Source organism: Helicoverpa armigera, chromosome 29 (genome assembly GCF_030705265.1).
Source record: "Helicoverpa armigera isolate CAAS_96S chromosome 29, ASM3070526v1, whole genome shotgun sequence".
Classification (NCBI taxonomy): domain Eukaryota; kingdom Metazoa; phylum Arthropoda; class Insecta; order Lepidoptera; family Noctuidae; genus Helicoverpa; species Helicoverpa armigera.
The window spans coordinates 6,176,246-6,196,587 of record NC_087148.1 but is presented as its reverse complement, the minus strand read 5'-3'; the positions used below and the strand labels follow the sequence as shown (position 1 = coordinate 6,196,587).

At 41.5% G+C, this 20,342-nt stretch overlaps 1 protein-coding gene and 1 long non-coding RNA gene across 2 annotated transcripts in view; both read right to left on the bottom strand.

Moving 5' to 3' along the window:
- The window catches only part of LOC110378086 (tau-tubulin kinase homolog Asator), an 85,521-nt gene that overhangs the window by 25,677 nt on the left and 39,502 nt on the right, over positions 1-20,342 (bottom strand). The window contains exons 3-12 of the mRNA XM_064042560.1: positions 9,740-9,810; positions 8,182-8,267; positions 6,286-6,347; positions 4,634-4,772; positions 3,881-4,031; positions 3,616-3,757; positions 2,962-3,034; positions 2,415-2,544; positions 1,790-1,929; positions 1,141-1,338 (exon numbers count right to left, since the gene is read on the bottom strand). Of these exons, the coding sequence (XP_063898630.1) occupies positions 1,141-1,338; positions 1,790-1,929; positions 2,415-2,544; positions 2,962-3,034; positions 3,616-3,757; positions 3,881-4,031; positions 4,634-4,772; positions 6,286-6,347; positions 8,182-8,267; positions 9,740-9,810 (1,192 nt within the window). The remainder of the gene's footprint in view (positions 1-1,140; positions 1,339-1,789; positions 1,930-2,414; positions 2,545-2,961; positions 3,035-3,615; positions 3,758-3,880; positions 4,032-4,633; positions 4,773-6,285; positions 6,348-8,181; positions 8,268-9,739; positions 9,811-20,342) is intronic.
- Positions 18,311-19,898, bottom strand: LOC135119083 (uncharacterized). Its single transcript, XR_010277973.1, has 2 exons — positions 19,185-19,898; positions 18,311-19,098 (listed from the first exon to the last, which is right to left on the bottom strand). It is a non-coding gene; the product is annotated as an uncharacterized LOC135119083 (long non-coding RNA).

Below are 20,342 nucleotides of genomic sequence, written 5' to 3'. Positions count from 1 at the left end.
CCATTTTCTGAACCATTAAGTTCGAAATTAATATAGCCCGTGTATCAGCAATAAAAAAAATTACATGTGTTCTTACATCCTTCTCCCAGTCGTAGGGGTCAGTATCCCGTATCCCGCGGCGCTTGCAGCATCGCTCGAGCAGGGCTGCCAGCATGGCGTAGTCGGTTACTTACATCCTTCTCCCAGTCGGGGTCAGTATCCCGTATCCCGCGGCGCTTGCAGCATCGCTCGAGCAGGGCTGCCAGCATGGCGTAGTCGGTTACTTACATCCTTCTCCCAGTCGTAGGGGTCAGTATCCCGTATCCCGCGGCGCTTGCAGCATCGCTCGAGCAGGGCTGCCAGCATGGCGTAGTCGGTTACTTACATCCTTCTCCCAGTCGTAGGGGTCAGTATCCCGTATCCCGCGGCGCTTGCAGCATCGCTCGAGCAGGGCTGCCAGCATGGCGTAGTCGGTTACTTACATCCTTCTCCCAGTCGTAGGGGTCAGTATCCCGTATCCCGCGGCGCTTGCAGCATCGCTCGAGCAGGGCTGCCAGCATGGCGTAGTCGGTTACTTACATCCTTCTCCCAGTCGTAGGGGTCAGTATCCCGTATCCCGCGGCGCTTGCAGCATCGCTCGAGCAGGGCTGCCAGCATGGCGTAGTCGGTTACTTACATCCTTCTCCCAGTCGTAGGGGTCAGTATCCCGTATCCCGCGGCGCTTGCAGCATCGCTCGAGCAGGGCTGCCAGCATGGCGTAGTCGGTTACTTACATCCTTCTCCCAGTCGTAGGGGTCAGTATCCCGTATCCCGCGGCGCTTGCAGCATCGCTCGAGCAGGGCTGCCAGCATGGCGTAGTCGGTTACTTACATCCTTCTCCCAGTCGTAGGGGTCAGTATCCCGTATCCCGCGGCGCTTGCAGCATCGCTCGAGCAGGGCTGCCAGCATGGCGTAGTCGGTTACTTACATCCTTCTCCCAGTCGTAGGGGTCAGTATCCCGTATCCCGCGGCGCTTGCAGCATCGCTCGAGCAGGGCTGCCAGCATGGCGTAGTCGGTTACTTACATCCTTCTCCCAGTCGTAGGGGTCAGTATCCCGTATCCCGCGGCGCTTGCAGCATCGCTCGAGCAGGGCTGCCAGCATGGCGTAGTCGGTTACTTACATCCTTCTCCCAGTCGTAGGGGTCAGTATCCCGTATCCCGCGGCGCTTGCAGCATCGCTCGAGCAGGGCTGCCAGCATGGCGTAGTCGGGCGCGTCGGCGTACTCCAGCGCCTGCACGTGCTCCAGGAACTGCCGCAGCTCGGACGGCAGGTGCTTCAGCAGCAGCCGGTGGTCGTACTTCTCCTTCATCAGCCCCACCTGCAACCATCAGAGACGAGGGTTGGCAAATTATATGGGAGATTACGGGGTGTTGAGTGCAAACTACACGGTCTACTCAAAAGACTTTGGTCTACTACATGGTCTACTCGGCCTACTACGCAGTCTACTACGTGATCTATTCCGTCTACTACATGGTCTACTCAGTCTACTACATGGTCTACTCAGTCTACTACATGGTCTACTCAGTCTACTACATGGTCTATTCAGTCTACTAAGTGGCCTACGTGGCCTATTAAATGACCTACTCAGTCTAGTAAATGGTCTAGTCACAGTCTACTCCGTCTACCACATGATCTATTCAGTCTACTACATAATAATATATTCACTCTACTACATGGTCTATTCGCTCTACTACATAATCCATTCCTTCTACTACAGTATACTGCGGTCTACTACTCGGTCTACTCGGTATACCACAGTCTACTCTCACCTGCTCCTTATCCTTGATCTTCCTCCACGGCAGCTGACCATTGACAAACTCCACGAGCATATAGAAGAGCGACCATAGATCGTCGTGTCGGCCCATCTCCTTGTTCTTGTGAGCGTTTATCGATGCGTAGCGGACGGTTCCTGAAAACAAAATGGCGGACAATGGCATTATTTATAGATTTACATTACACAAATATTATACAGCAGAAGAATTTGTTGAGTCGGTAATCATAAGGTCAAGCAACGCTTGTTGGTCTATTAATCGGTAATCTTCCTATCATTAGCATTTCCTTCGTATTATGGAAGGCACTTGTGGGTCGGGCTGTCGTTACGGGTACTCAGAAGGCAGAAAGCCCAACCAGTCTTAGGCCGGCAATACACGGACCGCTTGAAGCAGGAGTGACAGCTTCTAGCTGTCGACCGCCCGAATCATATGCTCTAACTGCTCGTGCGGTTCGTGTATGTGCGTCTGTCAGAGATCACTGTGCAGTCGGCAGCCTGAAGCAGTCGCCCGTGACTGCTTCAAGCAGTCCGTGTATTGCCGGCCTTAGTAAGTCGGATTGCAAAGGTAACTGGGTCGAAGAAGTCATATGGAATCGGCAAAAGCCTAAGTGGATGGTACATACCCCGGAAGCCGGCAGCAGCCCTGGGCGGCCGCACCTGGCCGTTGCTGGTGGTGTACTGCCGCGCCAGCCCGAAGTCCAGCATGTACACCTTGCGGCAGTTCGACGGGTGCCGGCCTATGCTGAAGTTACTCTGCAAACCACACACAAATAATATATTAAACTAGCTAATCCCGTTTAAATCTTCCCTGGACCTCTATAAACATTTTAAAACCAAAATAAGCCAAATCGGACCAGTCATTCCCGAGTTTTAGTCAGACAGAAGCGAATAGAAGAAGACTGACGACCCACCTCAGCTTCGCACGCGATATCAGGATTATCCCACTATTTAATGGATGTTATTATAATATAAACCTTCCACTTCAATCACTCTATCTATTTAAAACCAAGTAAATCAAAATCCGTTGCGTAATTTTGAAGATAAAAAGGGATATAGATAGGAACAGAAAAAGCGACTTTTTTATACAATGTAGTGACTTGTACAAAACCTTAGGTGCGGAAAGTTGTTCCCTAGGGACAAAAATAAAAGTTAGACAATAACAATACTTACAGGTTTAATATCTCTGTGTAGGAAGCCTACGGAGTGAATAGAGTCTATCGCTTTGAGTATTTGCAGGCCCAATCTGAAATATAAACATATTACATTAAACCATGTAAGAAGCAGAAGTATAGAGGGGCTCGTGGCTAAATAACAAATATGCCACAGGATTCTATTGATTGATCCATGTATGGGTGACCATCTTGTCATGACATGACATGACATGATATGTCCTCCGTGTTTCGGAAGGCACGATTAACTGGTGGATCCTGGCTATCATATGAACATCTGTGGCAATCGTTACGGGTAGTACGGTTGAGGAGGACAGGCAGTCGCTGGTACTGCAGCTGCATCAGCACGTAGTTGAGGAGGTCAGACAGGCAGTCAGTGCTGCAGGGTATGTCACCTGAGGGTGGTGGAGAGCGAGAAGGCGCCGCGCGGCTGGGCGCGACGCAGCTCGGCGAGGTTGCGGCCCTGCAGCTGCATCAGCACGTAGTTGAGGAGGTCAGACAGGCAGTCAGTGCTGCAGGGTATGTCACCTGAGGGTGGTGGAGAGCGAGAAGGCGCCGCGCGGCTGGGCGCGACGCAGCTCGGCGAGGTCCTGCAGCTGCATCAGCACGTAGTTGAGGAGGTCAGACAGGCAGTCAGTGCTGCAGGGTATGTCACCTGAGGGTGGTGGAGAGCGAGAAGGCGCCGCGCGGCTGGGCGCGACGCAGCTCGGCGAGGTTGCGGCCCTGCAGCTGCATCACCACGTAGTTGAAGCGAGCGTTGCGTCCGCACCCGATGAAACGACACACGTGCTCTTTGCCTGCAAAGACAAACAAATTATACATCGAAAAACCCACAAGTGACACCAAGGAGAAAGGAAAGATGAGCGAAGATGCCGTAAGGACGATTCTCAATCACAAGATTCATCTCCATAACCGCTAACCTTGCAATTTCTTGAGCACAGCGACCTCCATCTTGAGCACCTGCTTGGGCTGCCGCGCGGACTCCACCTTGAGCGCCACCTGCTCCTGCGTCACCAGGTCCAGACCCTCGTAGATCTCGCCGAAGCCGCCGCCGCCGATCTTCTTCACTACCTGAAGGATTTCGTGACAATGTAAGAGGAACTTGTGGCTAAGTAACATGGTCCATTGATCGTAAGGTTAAGCTACGCTCAGCGACCGTCTTATTGTGACAAGTTCCTCCATGTTTCGGCAGACACGTTAACTTGGTCGCGGCTGTCATTTGAACATCTCAGGCAGCAAGAAAGTTTGACAACCAGTCTTACCGAGGAGTATGAGATTGCTCAAGTTACAGGGTTGAAAGTCAGATAAGCAGTCGCTCCATATGGCACACTGGTACTCTCTGGTTGTTTCAAACCCCACCTTTCACGCTGAAATTGAACCGGCTGGAAGGCATATAGCCTTAATCCCGATCCTGTCAGGGCTGCGGGATTAATCGCGCGAGTTACCGCGGCCCTGGTACATGAAGGATTTAAGAAGGAACATGATGGGTTTTAGTCAGTAAGAGTCTGACACTCCCTGCACCCACAGCGGGAGGGATCATTTGATGATATCCCTGAGAAGAAGAGGGTTCTGTTAAATCAACCGTCTCTTTGAAGCGGGGTTGAACAAAACCTTAATCCTTGCGAGGCCTTGCAGACCGGCGGCCTCGTAAATACCTGGTGCTGCTGACATACCTTCCACCTCTCCTTGACGACGTGTCCCGGCTGCAGCAGGTCCTCGGACGCCATGGTGATGTGGTGAGCGCGGCGCGAGGTGTCGCAGCGAGACGCCTCGCGCGACTGACGACCCCCGAAGTTCGGGAGGGTGCGAGACCTGACCATATTACAAGATGGGGAATTCACAACTATGCTGCAAAACTTTTAGACCCCTATATAGAGGTTTATTTTTCTCTTTTGCGATCGGTTAGCCCCATTTCTTTTTTAAAACAACTGTTTACTTTGACGTGAATATCCATAGTAAACGATAAAGAAAGAAAAGTGTTTCTTTTAGAAAACTGACGTTTATGTAACCAGTGAACTTGACCCTCATTGAAACTGCGTCAATCCTCATAGAAACTTTTGACATCAAATTGGACATATAGCTATTTTGCTTTTATAAATAAACTTAGGTACATCCATTACACACCGACTTTTAGGAAGATGCACCTAAAATTAGTGTTTTTGGAAGACTTTTCAAAAAAAGAATCATCAATATCGATTGATAAATGGCGGAGTAATCGCGTAACAAATATACAAAAAAAGTACGGTCGAATTGAGAACCTCCTCCTTTTTGAAGTCGGTAAAAAAAGCCATCATGTTATAGCTTTTAGTACCATAAAAGTCTTAAAAGCTCAGGGACCCTAGGTTTAAACAGGCGTTCCAACAAAGTTTGAAACCCTTAAATCGTTGACCGTTAACAGACGCTCAAGTGAGCATGTTATGCGACGAGATTATTTATACCAGCCGCCGGTTTCCCATTGATATTTTAAGGGTGATTTGCTTATAATTTTTATGAGGAAATTCCACCTAAATTGTTGTGAGTATTTTTTTTCACAAAGAAAAATGTGTACTTGATGTCGCAAGTCCACAGCTACCATGTGTTCGCGGGCAGCGGTTGCAGTTTCGCGGACAATGTACAAATGTTCGCACGCAAGTTTTACTGTCTGCTAGAGCGAGTACACCACAAGATACATTTGGTTTGGTGTCACATATCTGTGGAATCTCGCTTTTGGTGTTCCATGGATTTTGGTACGTACTGTCTATTCGTCTATCTATCAATCAGTACACACAACAAAGTCACTTTAATAGGGTCCCGTTTTACTTTTAAAAAGCTAAAGCTAAACCAAATATAAGTAGGCAGATGTGAAAATATTCTAAGACAGTACATAGCCGTCCTCAGTCCGCGTCATTATTAATGAAGGCACCTTTTCACAGGCGTCGCGAGTGGAATATCAAAGAAAACGCCGGGAGACCTTAGACACTAGTTAAACTGACCGAAGTTTTTGTAAAGTCCATTTTGGTTTAAGCTCGACAAGTTAGTTTTAACAAGGTCAACAATTGTCGGTTTGTTGTCCCTTGTCAATCGTTGACAGTCCTTCACTTCAAAAATGAAAGACTAGACTTTGTCCGAGGTTTCACCTACGTCTCAAAAACAGTCTGTTTTCCGTATCCGGATGGGGGCAAAAAATCCTATAATATCCTACATAGGTGTCTTGGTTCCAAGTCACGCAGCTCACAATTTTTTAACCAAGTAGGGTATTTGAAGATTTGCAATTTTTGAGTCGCCTTAACATTACCAAGGCGTTTATCAAAAGGCTAGGCATATTTACTATAGGCTATGCATTTACCTCAATAAAGGGTTGGGTTGTATGCGCGGGGCGCTAGCCGCTTCCTGCCGACGTTCCTCCCTCTGCGAACAAAACACATTCTTATTGACATCATATCACTTCTAACTGTACCTACATAGAATAATGGCCTAATTATGGAGTCCAAGTTGGGCGGCCACGGCGGCTGGTCTCTCTACTCTAAGAAGATCAGCTGCGCTGCGCAGGACATATTATAGTGCACAACCATTTGCTTGGACTGCGGTGCACTCACTATTCCTTCACTCTCATAGCGCGATGGGACGACAATCCGACACCACCGGAGAGAGTCACCAGCACGACCGACAGCAACGTGCGACACGATGTACCGGTGTATCAATCATCAAATTTCGGACTACGGGTACGGGACTACGGGAAGTATTTTAAAACGCTCAAAGCGGTTTGATGTTGACATGATTGTCTTAGTATAGACTCATAATAACCACAAATAAATAACTTTTACCCCAAAAATAACAAGTTAACGTTAAGTTTCAACTTACTGGAATAACGCATTTCATCATTTTCAACACAGCGTGCTCGAAACTTTTCATCCTCATCTTATTTGATTTTGTTTACAAAATGGAGTTTTCAAATTACATCACCTCGATTGATTTAAAACATGTGGCATATTGAGAAGCCGAACCACTGAGTAGCCGAAAATCGATCTCAGTGGCGTGCACTTGGAGAGGCCTATGTCCAGCAGTGGACTGCGATAGGCTGATGATGGATATAGAGGAAGAGGAAGACCAAAGAAACGATGGAAGTATTATGTAAAAGTCGATATGACTGGAAAGAATGTTACTTGCGAGATGACGGCAGATAGAAGAGTATGGAAGAAGAAAACATGCTGCGTTAACCGCAGATAATAAATTAGGACAAGGTCAGAAGAATGATGATGAATTTGTTAAAACCACAATAACTTTATGCACATTCATTCATATGGAATTCCATTGATAAATCATTCAAGCAGCATTTTCCTCAAACAATTTCACAACAACAAATAATCACTATTTTGACACTTAATTGATAGCATTTCCTACACTTTCTTCATGTACTATTTTATAAGAAAACACTTTTTTACTATCACACACTTTTAAATAAAATAACAATTTAGTTTTTTTACAGACACAAGTTAATTCCAAGATAGTTTAAACAACACTGAAGGTTCGTTTTGACAAATCCTTATAGAGACTGGAAGTAAACAGTCAATTAGTAAGTTTATCGCTCACTCGCGTCTGATATCAATCTATAACACTTAGATTGTGCTGGCACAGATAAACTGTAGGTATATGTCATCAAATATTTGGGCCTTCAAGGAAATTGTGTATCAATAGCATTCATTTTCCAAATAATAGCTTACCCGATAGGAAGAATTGCAGATAAAATTCATTCATTTCTTTTAGGCTCAAGCAAAACAATAGTTTACTTTTAGACTAATATACAAACACATTTACTATGTTTACAATTGTATTGAATTTATTGTGTACAATTGTTTTTAGAAATGACGTTTATGTTGTCAGCGTATTTGGGCCTACAGAGAGATATACATATAAGTACAGTTCGTACCAAGTAACTTAGAATTTTGAAGTACCTAATCCGTTTGAATCCTCAGTGTTTTGTATTTTATAATCTTTTTAGACAAGAAAAGCTCTACTAACAAATGCACAAGGTTTCGAATGGCTTTTGAAATGCCAAGTTACTTGGTGCGAACTGAATTTTGGGTAGGTATACATATTATGGATTCGACTAACTTCATTCTTTATTATTTTGTGTCATTACAAGTCGTGTCTCGTACTTTGACATCATTGAAGTTGTCGGCCAGCACGAGCTGCAGAAGGCCGTGGTGGCTAGCGGTAACTACAAGCAAGAAGGTAGTGTTACCTGTGGTTCATGTCGCCTCGCTCTGTGCGCGGGGGCTGCCGACCCGGAACCCTGCGACGCGGTGTCCGCAGACGACGAGCTCGACTCTGTAACCATTCACAACCGACACCTGAACATCTAAACATATACATTGTAGACGTGGGCAAACAATACATGACTGCTTAAGGTTACTTTAGATGAGTTTCACAAAAATCCTGCATTTTCAACGTGGCAGAGTAATGGTGCATCTACGCCAGTGGTTCTTAACCTTTTTGACATGAGGGACCACTTTGACCAAAGTTGTCTTGCCGGGGACCACCTCATCGGTTTACCTAAATTAGTACTCATTTCTTTAATATTTACAAAAAAAAAAATGAATTTTTGGGTCAGCTTGGGTCAACTCAAAGCTAAACGCATGTTGGTAGTTGTGTAGGTAAGCAAATGCAAATAAAGAAGAACTTGCCTATGTAGTTTTCCAAATGCGCGAGCGAAGCGAGCGCGGAATTTTTATCGGACTTAAACCAAATATTACGTACAATGTAGCCCAAACGTACTTAACTTTTTGTTTGTTGAAAAATTCAAAAATAAGGGCATATAGTTTCTGAATACGCGAGCGAAGCGAGCGCGAAATTTTTATCGGACTTAAACCAAAAAATACGTAAAATGTAGCCCAAACGTACTTAACATTTTGTTTGTTGCCAAATGCAAAAATAAGAGCCATAGTATAGTTTCTGAATACGCGAGCGAAGCGAGCGCGAAATTTTATCGGACTTAAACCAAATATTACATAAAATTTAGCCCAAACGTACTTAACTTTTTGTTTGTTGACAAATGCCAAAATAAGGGCATATATTTTCTGAATAGGCGAGCGAAGCGAGCGCGAAATTTTAATGATTTTTTAAGACTCAAAACCAAAATTACGTAAAATGTAGCCCAAACATACATTTTCATGAATGGGGGGGACTAGGTACGACACACCCGATATATGTACGTCCATGCGAAAACCCCCGCTCGCAATTATAAGTCGATAAAAATTAAGTTAGGTAACGTATAGCTACGTCGCGAAGCTAAGCTTCGCGGACCACTTGGAATGCCTCCAGGGACCACCAGTGGTCCGCGGACCACCGGTTAAGAACCACTGATCTACGCGGTGCAAGTAGCCTGCGCATGTTGTTACATGCATTTTAAAAACGTGCGGGCCCAGCGACTCGTGCATGTACCAAAGCAACATAGGTACCCACCCTTGTGCTCTTGTCACCTGCCAATTGTCACTTACGCATGTAAAACTTGCTCCAGCTACTTGCATCGTGTAGATGCACCCTAACAGACCGACATACATTATTTCCTAACATTCATATGTAGTACTACTAGCTGTTCCCCGGCTCCCAGAGGAACGTCTTTCCACACGCGGACAAAACATAGCCTTTATTACTAAGGTATAATGCAACTCCCTGACAGTGAGTTTTTTTGAAGGTTTCAGTAATTTCGGGGACTTTATCGTACAAACAAACGATGTTTCCTCTTTATTATATTAGTACCTTTAGAGTATAGTATATTAGTACTAGAAGGCTAAAATTACCTGATCTGTTAGACCGGTGCGGCGCCTGCTGTTTGAAAGACGCCTCCCTCTCGCACGTGGGCTCCTGTTCCCTGCAACAAGCATACATGGTCTTGTTAAAAACATAGCCAAGTTCTTTTGTAAAATCATGATTCTTGTTCGGCATTGTAACTAAGGCGGATCCAGCCCTCAAAATGGCATTAAATTCACTTAGGTACATTAGGGAGCCAATTGGTACCCCTTTTATATAGAGGGAGTAGATAAGGGAGTACATAGGGGTAGTACATATGGAATAGTAAACAAGGGAAATACATAAGAAAATACACAGGGCGACCGCTGGCGGAGTATATTCGCCTAAATGGGTGTGCAGGAAAGGGAGGGATTAGATGGATTATTTTGTCAATTCCGCAAGCTCTTCGGTATATTAATATTACAGTTATGTTCATAATAATGTCAAAGGCGCTTTATTGTATCTTTGTAACGCAGTCGGCACTCCTCGAGCTGACCTTCCCGGGCTCACAAGCGTAACGACCGCCTATACACGTAGCTAGGACATCATTCGGGTCATAATTAGCGGAACCAATCATGTCGTATTTAAGTTATAATATAAACAAGAAAGATTGGATGTTGTTGTTGGTCGTCTTACATGCAATACATACTCAATCGTTTTAATGAAACTTTGCAGTACTATAGCTCACACACCAGAGTAATGTGTGGGCTATGTAGTGCGTGGAGGAATTAACTCGGGACGTGGAAAAAAGGGGGGAAGCCAGTTTCTTCATATGCAATAGCCTTAGTTCTATGGGAGTTCCCTTAATCATTTTACAACTTTTAATATACGTTGTTACACGGCAACAGAAATACATGACCTACGTCTCCGTCTATGTCTACCTGTGTCGTTATCACAGTTCATGACATAAACCTTGGCCACTGAAGGATGGACGAACAGTAGTCTTGGTAATAGAAGAAGTAACTATTGAGTCATTTGAGGTAATAGGGTAAATGTCTAACCCCCGACGCTAAAGATGCGTGTTTTGACTACGTGTGTCTGTCTATCAGTTTGTAATTCAGTTGTTAGGTACCTGCTCATATTTAGCCTAATATTCACACATCAAACAAATCGATAGCCCTACAAGTACCTACAAGTATGTATTGAAATTTCAAGATATTACGCCATTAGGTTCAAGCCTAGCCATGTAGAATGTATCACATGTTCAGCCAGGCGTGAATAGCCTTGGATGTTTCTTTGCTAAAAACTTTCAGGATTCATGATTACATTTTATCAATTTTCATACTTAATTAATCTTTAACTTCAAACATACACACTTAAACATCGGTTCAATAGTTTTGTCGTGAAAGCGCGACTGACAGTGTTACTTCAAAATAATAGTACCAGTATTTTACAAAGAGCGACTGCCTATCTGACCTCCTCAACCCAGTTACCTGGACAACCCTTTGGTAAGACTGGTTGTCTGACTACCCGTAATTTGGCCTTTACCGTCTGCTAAAAAAACAAGTGACACATTTATTAGTTGTGAATAAGAACTTGGCTGTTACTCTGCCGTGCACGTATGCGTTCACAGGCCACAGCTAATGATGAATAACAATCAATTAATTTGGCCTCAATAGATAACTCCAGCCAGTGCATATAGTCGCCAAGTTAATTGTAATTTATTGAGTTATTTAATTGAATTAGAGGTTTATTTGTTAAGATATCATTCATAGTTTCAAACCGTGTTATTTCGTTGTAGGTTAGAACTTTCTGTGTTACATGGAATGCTACAAGGACTGTGTCTAATGTGTTAAGTATGAAAATGGATAGATAGAGAGAAGGAGGCAGACCGAAGAAAAGTAAACAAACTATCTGAAAGAGGAAATGTCTGGAATGAGAAGGAGTAAACGTTAGTATGACGGCTAATAGAGAGGAAAGGAAAACACTCCGAAAAAAACGGGAACAGGTCAGAAGGAGTTTTCTGAATTAAATGCAGTTTTTTGCATCGAGGCCCTACTTTAAGGTAAAAAATCCAGCGAGAAGACCAGCAGTTTTAAAGTCAGCAGTCTATTAATTTCCATTGTCAGTTCAAGCCCTTTTCTCGGGAGTTCATTGGCATAGCCATAGCATTGGCATGGCTCCTATCCTGTCCTAGGAGCGTCCTCTGACGAGCGTCAGTTTCCGAGGTTGCTGTTTTGAGGAAATAATACTGATTGTTTTAAAACAAAATACAATAGTCAATGGACAAGCCTAATGTGCAATTCCGTCTCCAAATGATGCATCTGCTTATCCATTCGTAAAATACGGCAAATACTTAATGACAGAAGTTGTACTTACTTGTCAAGCTGAAGACCAAGCGATATACTTATTGCGTGATAGGCACAAGTAGTACTGTGGTTTAATATTGAATAGGCTGATGATTTTGTAAATATCCTATATGTTATTCCCATACATCAGCTATATTACTACCAAGTTTCATCAAATATTTAGATTTTGAGTGAAAGAGGAACAAACAAACATCCATACATACAAACTTTCGCATCTATCATATTAGTAGGATAAGATGATAATAAATATTGAAGTAAACACGCGGGCTAAACTAGTCCATGTAACGAATCAATCAATCAGATTGAACCGAGTTCCAAAACTAGGCAATTAATGGTATTCAAATAGATAATAATCGTAAATCAAAGTCAGGCGAGATAACCTAAGTACGATGTTATTTTCATGCTTAGTAACTCGCAAATAACACAGTTCATTTACTGAGAAAATCATCATAGACTCAACTCGAGATCATGGCTAAGTAACAGCTACAGAGGTCGACAGATCTTAAAGTTAAGCAGTTATTTTTTCCGTTGGTAAAAATCATCAAATGACCCTTCCCGCTGTGGGTTAGCAGCGGTGAGGGAGTGTCAGTCTTTTACTCACAAAAATCTATCATGTTCCTTCGTAAGCCTTTTATGTACCAGCGCCGCGGTAACTATAATATATCGGGACATCTTTTCACACACCTTTCCAAATATGCGGAATAATTCCCTGTGTAGGTTTAGTCGAACGAACAGTGATTTGCAAGAATACCCCAACTGCGACATTATCCTAGTTAAAAATAACTACAAAACTATCTAAGAAAATGATTAAATAAAATCTTACAAAAAGACTAGCATCAAGAAAACCCAACTTTCACATCAGCTGTAGTACGTTCCAAGACATGGCACAAGATAATTATCTGACCCAAATATACGATGTTCACAAATACTTGCGAAGTTCATGCAGTTGAATATATGCTGCATATCAACTATCATTCTCACTCAATATAAAAGCGAGATTCCAGAAATGTATCTCGTGGTGTACTCGCTGTAGCAAACACTAACACATTGCGCGCGGACATTGTAGAAATGTTCGCGCGCAATGTGTGAAACTGCAACCGCCGCGCGAACACATGCTAGCTGTGGACTCGCGACACAGCGTACATCACGCACAAATGTTCGCGAATTATGTTGGTGGAAAATCATCATAACAGTACGAGTTGGTATAGTTACGTACGTCTGTTGCCAATATGCTATCTATATTGTTGATTTGCTTACTGGAGGAAGGAATTTGACATTACTCGTATGTGTTTAATTAGGGAATTGTGGCTCTCTTTAAAAGACAGAATATTGTAAACGGTCCTCAGTAAACTTGCAGCACATCAGTAAGATTAAGAAGCTAGAGAATAATATACCTACAGAGGAGAATATAGATAATAATAGATAGGTAAGTAAGACAGTAAGCAATGTTACAAATAATATGGATTTAATAGACGAACAATTTCCTTCTCAACCAGCACTATGAAGGAACAGCACTATGTATTCGTGAGCAGTAAGTAGGTTATCAGTCACGACAGGGGTTCATCCACTTGCTATTCCGCCCGCAGTCACATTACCATACCGCCACGTGGATCACGCATCGATTACACTACTTCACGCAACTGGATAACTTGCTACTACTGTAAAAGACTCTTTGATTGAGTTGATTTGAGTAATGTAAGTTCACCGATTTCAAACATCTTTCAGATGTCAAATAAAATGTTATCTACTAGTTTCTCAGCAAAACTGCGTCAGTAAAAGCCTGCAATTTCGTAATGTTGAAGGCCAGACCCTATTACCAGAAAACAAATAAAACGAACAATGTGAACACTCAAGATCATAAAAAGCGAAATACCTAAGAAAAGGCATCGAAAACCTAGAAACGTTTCACAAAGACCTAGGCCGAAATTGAGGCTGAAATGACAGCCTGAGAGACAAGGTCAGGTCTTAGAGCATTTAACAACAGGAGTTGCCAAGAGGACAATGTGAATGGTAAAAATTCTGTCAATTTGAGCTTGGGGCGAGGTAACGCAACAAACTGATGCATTTTCGATCTACCTACGACAAAATTGACAAATACAAGCATAAACTTGGCGAACTCATGATACGAGTATGACCTGTGGTCCCGCCCCTTTGGCTGGAGGTAAGGTAAAGCATGGCAGTAGCTTCTCCCGTTGGATAGATGATCTAAGGAAGGTCTCTAAGATCGATACGGGAGAAAGAAAATGACGCAAATGCAAAATAGCACAGATTTTTGAGATTAAAACCCGCCGAGGCGGGAACATTAAACCTAAATTAGAGGATTACCAACTTCCTTTGAGGTCGACAATAAAAATAATATTGTGGCTTATTCAAATTCTGGATAAGTCACGAATAATATTTCGTTTTGATTTACTTGCAAATATGAGATTACAGAGTGCTTAGTGCGAGTTTTCGTGAATTTTTTTACGGACTCACATGAGAGCGCGTATACTAAGATTTGTATGGAACAAAAACAGCTCCACCTAGTGTCAAAAATTGGAACCTGTTTTTGTTCCATACAAACAGTGTTGCCAACAGTTGTAGAAGCTTACCACCAGATGAAACTTTTAAAACCACCAGAAAACCACTAACAAAAATTTATCCCACACTTAAAATCACCAAATTCTCCACTAAAAATATATTGTTTATATTTTATTGTAACCTAAAACAATTTAATCATCCAAAGATGTAACTCGGCAACGATAGAAAATTAAAACAGACAAAGCATTACATCTGTTTAGCAATTCATCCGACCCGATCCGAATCCTTCACAAATTATAATCGGCGTAGTAGTTTCACAAATTGTTTAGTTACGCATTTGACCAATGAATGAGTACTTAATATAATTATATAGTAGTCGTTCACCTTTTTGTTTTGTAGATGCTTTTTTGACATTCCGTGAGACTTCAAATCTCCATACTCCTTAAAGTTGTACCACAAAACTTACATTTCGCTACTTGACCCGCAGTACTTTCAACATTTCGCCACTAAATAGGGGACTTAAACCACCAGTATTAGTGGAAAATCCACTAAGTTGGCAACACTGCATACAAATCTTAGTATACGCGCTCTCATGTGAGTCCGTAAAAAAATTCACGAAAACTCGCACTAAGCACTCTGTTCTGTGCGGTTTCATTCGCGCGTATCTTGCGAGTAGTTCCCACGAGACGCGCATCATCTCATCAAAATACGTTCAGTTCTTTTTGTGAAGAAGTAATAAACATATTCACATAATTTTTCCTTAAAAGGACAAGATTCCACCGATGTGGAGCACACACGAATGCAACCTTTGTCCGCGAACACGTGCTTAACGCTCGCACAGTTCGCGAACAATTGTGGTGGAATCTATTCATAATATTGGTGTAATGATGAAGCTCATTTATTGAAAGATTCCGGAACCTACATAAATATGAGAATGTAGGCGTGAAAGCCTGGGCCTAATGGCTTAATCTAGTTCCAGTAATGGTCTAGTTTATAGGCCATATCGGAGCAATGTCGGAATGCCATTAATCATTTGATACAACACCTATGGATGCCAGCATGGTTGCGTATCAATCAGTTGTTCGGCTGCTGAGCTAAGAGACGCGGGTTCGATTCCAGCATGGATACTCTATACTTGTTGATGTTGGAACTTTCTTTTCAGGTAAGCTTCAGTTAATTAAAAGCTCTGCAACTACAATTCAAATCTGTCAGCACTTATGTATCTCAGAAACTACAGGCCCGATTACAATAATTCTTTGAGCGTTAGATAGTCCATCGAGGCTTACTTTTTATTTGGGTAGGCGAAGTAGTTCTCACGGGACTCGGACGAAAATCGAGGCCGTTTTTTATATGAATTATATCCAAGCATACATTTTCTTAGCAAGAAATCTGCTACTCATAGAAAAATAAACATCCAAGCATATGATAAGGTGACAAAAACCATAGCTAAACTAGATTAGGTCCAATCAGTGTTCACTACAATGTAACAATCATTCGCCACCTACGACACGCCTACACTATATGATATTTGCCATCGTGGTCTATCCGCTTGGACACTGCTAATTATTGCGTACAGACCCCGTGGCTAAATCCTTTATATATGTACTAGCTTTCCGCCCGCGGCTTCGCCCGCGTGGAATTCGGTTATATCGCGGTATAAATCACAACTATAAGAAAACTTCTCATTCCCACGGAAAAATCTAAGAAGCGCGATGAAACGCTGGATACGATTAATTGTTAAACCAAAACTGAATGGTACACTATATTATACGTTTTCCCTTGTGGAGCAACATGCAGATTTTGGGCACCGCACGGGCACCCGGGGCGAACCCGGACGTGTTCCGTCACAGAGTACTTTTTATATTATGAAATAGAGGTCCAACTCGACTACCAAACTAAGTAAGACAAGTGGCGCCTTCTGAACGCAGGTTTAAGAAACTATTTGTCAATATATATACATATAGCTACATAAAGCAGTGGTTACTGGGTCTAGGTAGATTTTTGTTTCTTTTTGTTTAATATTTATAAGATGTTTTTCAATAAATAAAACACTGATAACCTTTAATATAATTTATTTTTTTCTTTTAAAACATTTCATGTATAATTTTTTCGCTTTTAGCTTATAGGAATCCGTATCATCATCACACTCTCTCCTATTTATTAATATTTTATTAATATCTTTACAGTAATTGTAAATAAAGAATCTGCAGGATATATTGATTAAAAAGTCTATTAATTTTTCTTTATGAATTTCACATTTTATGAAATCGAATTTCAAATGTATAAATATTAATGTTTTGATGAAATCTTTTAAATATTTTTTTTCCAAACATTTTTTAATTATTGTGTAATTTATATCCTGCAGATTCGAAACACAATTTAAGAGAGAGTCGCTGGGACTGCAAAGCCATTTTTTATTAGCATACTCTCTATATTTTAAATAATCGTGTTCCTGATCGGACATTAAATTTTTTTTACATTCACTACAACCCTTGAAGACTTTCTTCTTAGCGGTTTTAATAAAATAACCGCTAACATATTGTAGCCCCCCAATTATACGGGGTCGCTTTTGTCTTCAAGGGCTGTAAATTCAATGTCCGGAATCTCAGAGAGCTCACAATTTATTTGTTCTTTGCAGGCCCCGCTTGTGATGAGAACTTCATGCAAAGCGTGGCAATTATCTGCCTCACAATTTGTCCCTGGGGCATGGACACTAGATAGGCTGTTTATTAAAAGGCTGCTAAATGCTGCTTCAAATCCATCTGGAGTAGGGTTTACGTTGCGGCATCCTTGACTCCTTATCGATCCAAAAAAATTTTCTATTGGATCCTGATTCAGATGCCGCAACCAAACCGATGTCACTCCGTACTTCGCAGCAATTTTTTTTAAAAGCAGTTCTATTCCTTCTAGTGTCCATACCCAGTTACTTAAGGTGGGAACATACTCCACATTCGAGGTTTTTACATTCACAAATTTCATATTTTTAAAAATATTTTGCCTCCATCCATGTTTTGTGATGTATTGAGTTCGGCGTCGCAGGTCCCAGCAGTGGTTTACTGTGCTTCCTTTTCCCGAAGCTTCCGTTAATGGAGTCAAAAAGTTTGTCAAAAAACAAGATGACGTCCGCTGTATTTTGCGCATCTTGAGAGATTATTCCTTTTCTGCAAAAATAAGAAAAAATATTAATAAATATTCCTCACACGTTCTTACAACGCAATCTAGTCCCAAACAAAGCATTGCTTGCTTGTAATTTGGGTACAGCAGACAACCAATAAATGAACTTATATAAATATAAATATTTTATAAATAACATAACATAGTGTACATATGTAGAAACACCCACACACATAAATGTTTGACTTATGCGGGAATCGAACCCGCGACCTCCTGTGGCAGGCAGATACACTGGCTACTATGGCATCTAGTCATCAATAAGAAACTTGTTATTATTAAATCTGAACTGGGAGCAGTTTTAATTTGTGAAAACTTTTACTATACAATCTTCCGCCCGCGGTTCTACCGCATCCCGTGAAAGCTACTTCGCGCACCCAGATTAAAAGTCACTTTTAGTCTTCCTCAATAAATGAGCTATCTAACGGTGAAAGATTATTTCAAATTAGACCTGATCGACCTTGGTGATTGGATTGGTTCTTCAGATTAGCATGGTTAAGAAAACATACAAACAAAAAAATCTTCAGCTTTATAATATATAAGTATCGATAAAATAATGCAATGTGAAAACATTATGTAATAAAGTTTATTTACCTGCTAGGTAGCCCATATTTGATGCTACAGTTTGGCTGAATAGTTGCGTAGCAAATTTAACTTTCATCCGTGGAATTTTACTGGGAATGCAGTGGGAGTCTGTTAATTTTGGCACCAGTCTTATGCCTTTGTAGCCTGGGTTTTCTTGGTGCAGTGCAGTTATGTGTTCCCACTTTGCCATTAGCATTTTGTTGTCTTTTTTATATAGTAGATTTTTCGTTATTAAATTATTTCTTATACATTTCATTAAGTGAGGTGGGTCATACAAGGGAATGATTTCCTGTTTATTTATTAAAATAATATTTCCCTCAGGTTCTTCTGATTTTCTTAACAGAATACCTCTTGTTTCTTGTAACAAGAATTTAATGCAGTTAACATTATTTGTTCCTTGGTCGCACACTGTTGCTACCACATTAAGACCAGCATTTTGTAGTTCTGTGATGACAGCCTTTAATTGTTTTGCCAGTTCTGGTCCCTTTCTAACATCAACTCTAGAAATTTGAGACTTAGGTACTCTTTAAGGTAAACAGGTACCTTAATTTGGGTATTTTACTAAAACTAACCTGGCATGTTTTTTGTAGGTACAGCTCCTTTGGCAAGTCGGTTATTCCGGCACCAATATTTTGGTTCGAAATGATCATTACAGACGCGGCGGTATTTGAAAATATGGTTATTTTCAAGTTGCAAAATGTCACCACCAATATGAAAGACCCATGTATTAAATAGCTGCCTATCCTTATCTGGATTAGGGAATTTATGTAAATACCCCGTAGTGTCTGAAAAAAAGGGTAACAAGTTAGAATTCAGTGGAGTCGTGACAAAATGACGACTATTTGTTTTAAGGATGTTGATAAATGCTTACCTAAGCCATTTGTACATCCGGGAACACAACACTTTCTATTAGACATGATAAATATTAATTATCACAAAACGGGTCAACGAGTCCTATCTCAAGCACAAAATTCACAAGATTTCGATCACCTCAAGCACAAAATCGACACGGCCGAAGGAGCAGAGGCTCAACTTAACGGACTTAGGTGGATAAAGCACTAATAGGGATAAAAAAAAATCTGGAAAAACAAACAAGACACCGAAAAGCACTTCAGCGCAAACCGGCAGCCAAATTTGTTTGATTGACAATTTTTGCATAATGTTGCATGTAGAAAATGGATTTAATGTTGCCAGTAGAAAATAAATTCTTGAATTTTATTTTATTTCTGGCTAATTGATAATAAACATTAAATTTTAGTAATTGCTTCAATATGCAACTCAAAATTTTTATTATTTATTTTTTTATTTTAGCTGAAAAAAAAGATAGGGTAAGAGTAGAACCAATAAAAGATGTGATAGCGCCCTCTTACACACCTAAGCATAACTACTACGCAATCGCGCATCATCGTCATTACAAATAACGCCATCTATATTTCAGTTTCTTTAATATCTTACATTATAATACTACCAAATTAAAATGACACTTCCATGTAAGGACCTCAATGTATTTACTGTCTCACTTCATTTTGCAGACCTATAATGATACGTTTTCTCGTTTGCCACTATTAAGATTGTCACCCCTGTGTTCCGTCCTAGACCTTTTATATACCAGGGCCGCGGTATCTCTTTCGAACAACCCGCAGCCTCGGCTGGCCCTGGCCCTACTGGGCCCCACTGATTTCAAAACACCTTAAGACTAATTCGCGGCGAACCTTAACACCGCGATACAGAAAAGCACAACGCCATCTATCGAGCTATCGGGAAGCTCGCGATTGAACAATGAGCTACAGGTTAAAGCGCGAGATATCATTGCACTTCTTACTTAAAAAAAACAACGTCACCACGTTTTGAAAAGCTATCATTCCACTTCTTACGTATTTTAAAAACACATCGTTACCACGTTTTAAAAACACCCAGCGCCATCTATCGCATACCTCAAGAACTAAATAACTTAACTAATACTTATACCAATTAGTAATTCGTTGAATTATAGTTATTTCAGGATAAGTAGATGTAAAAAAAACAGTTA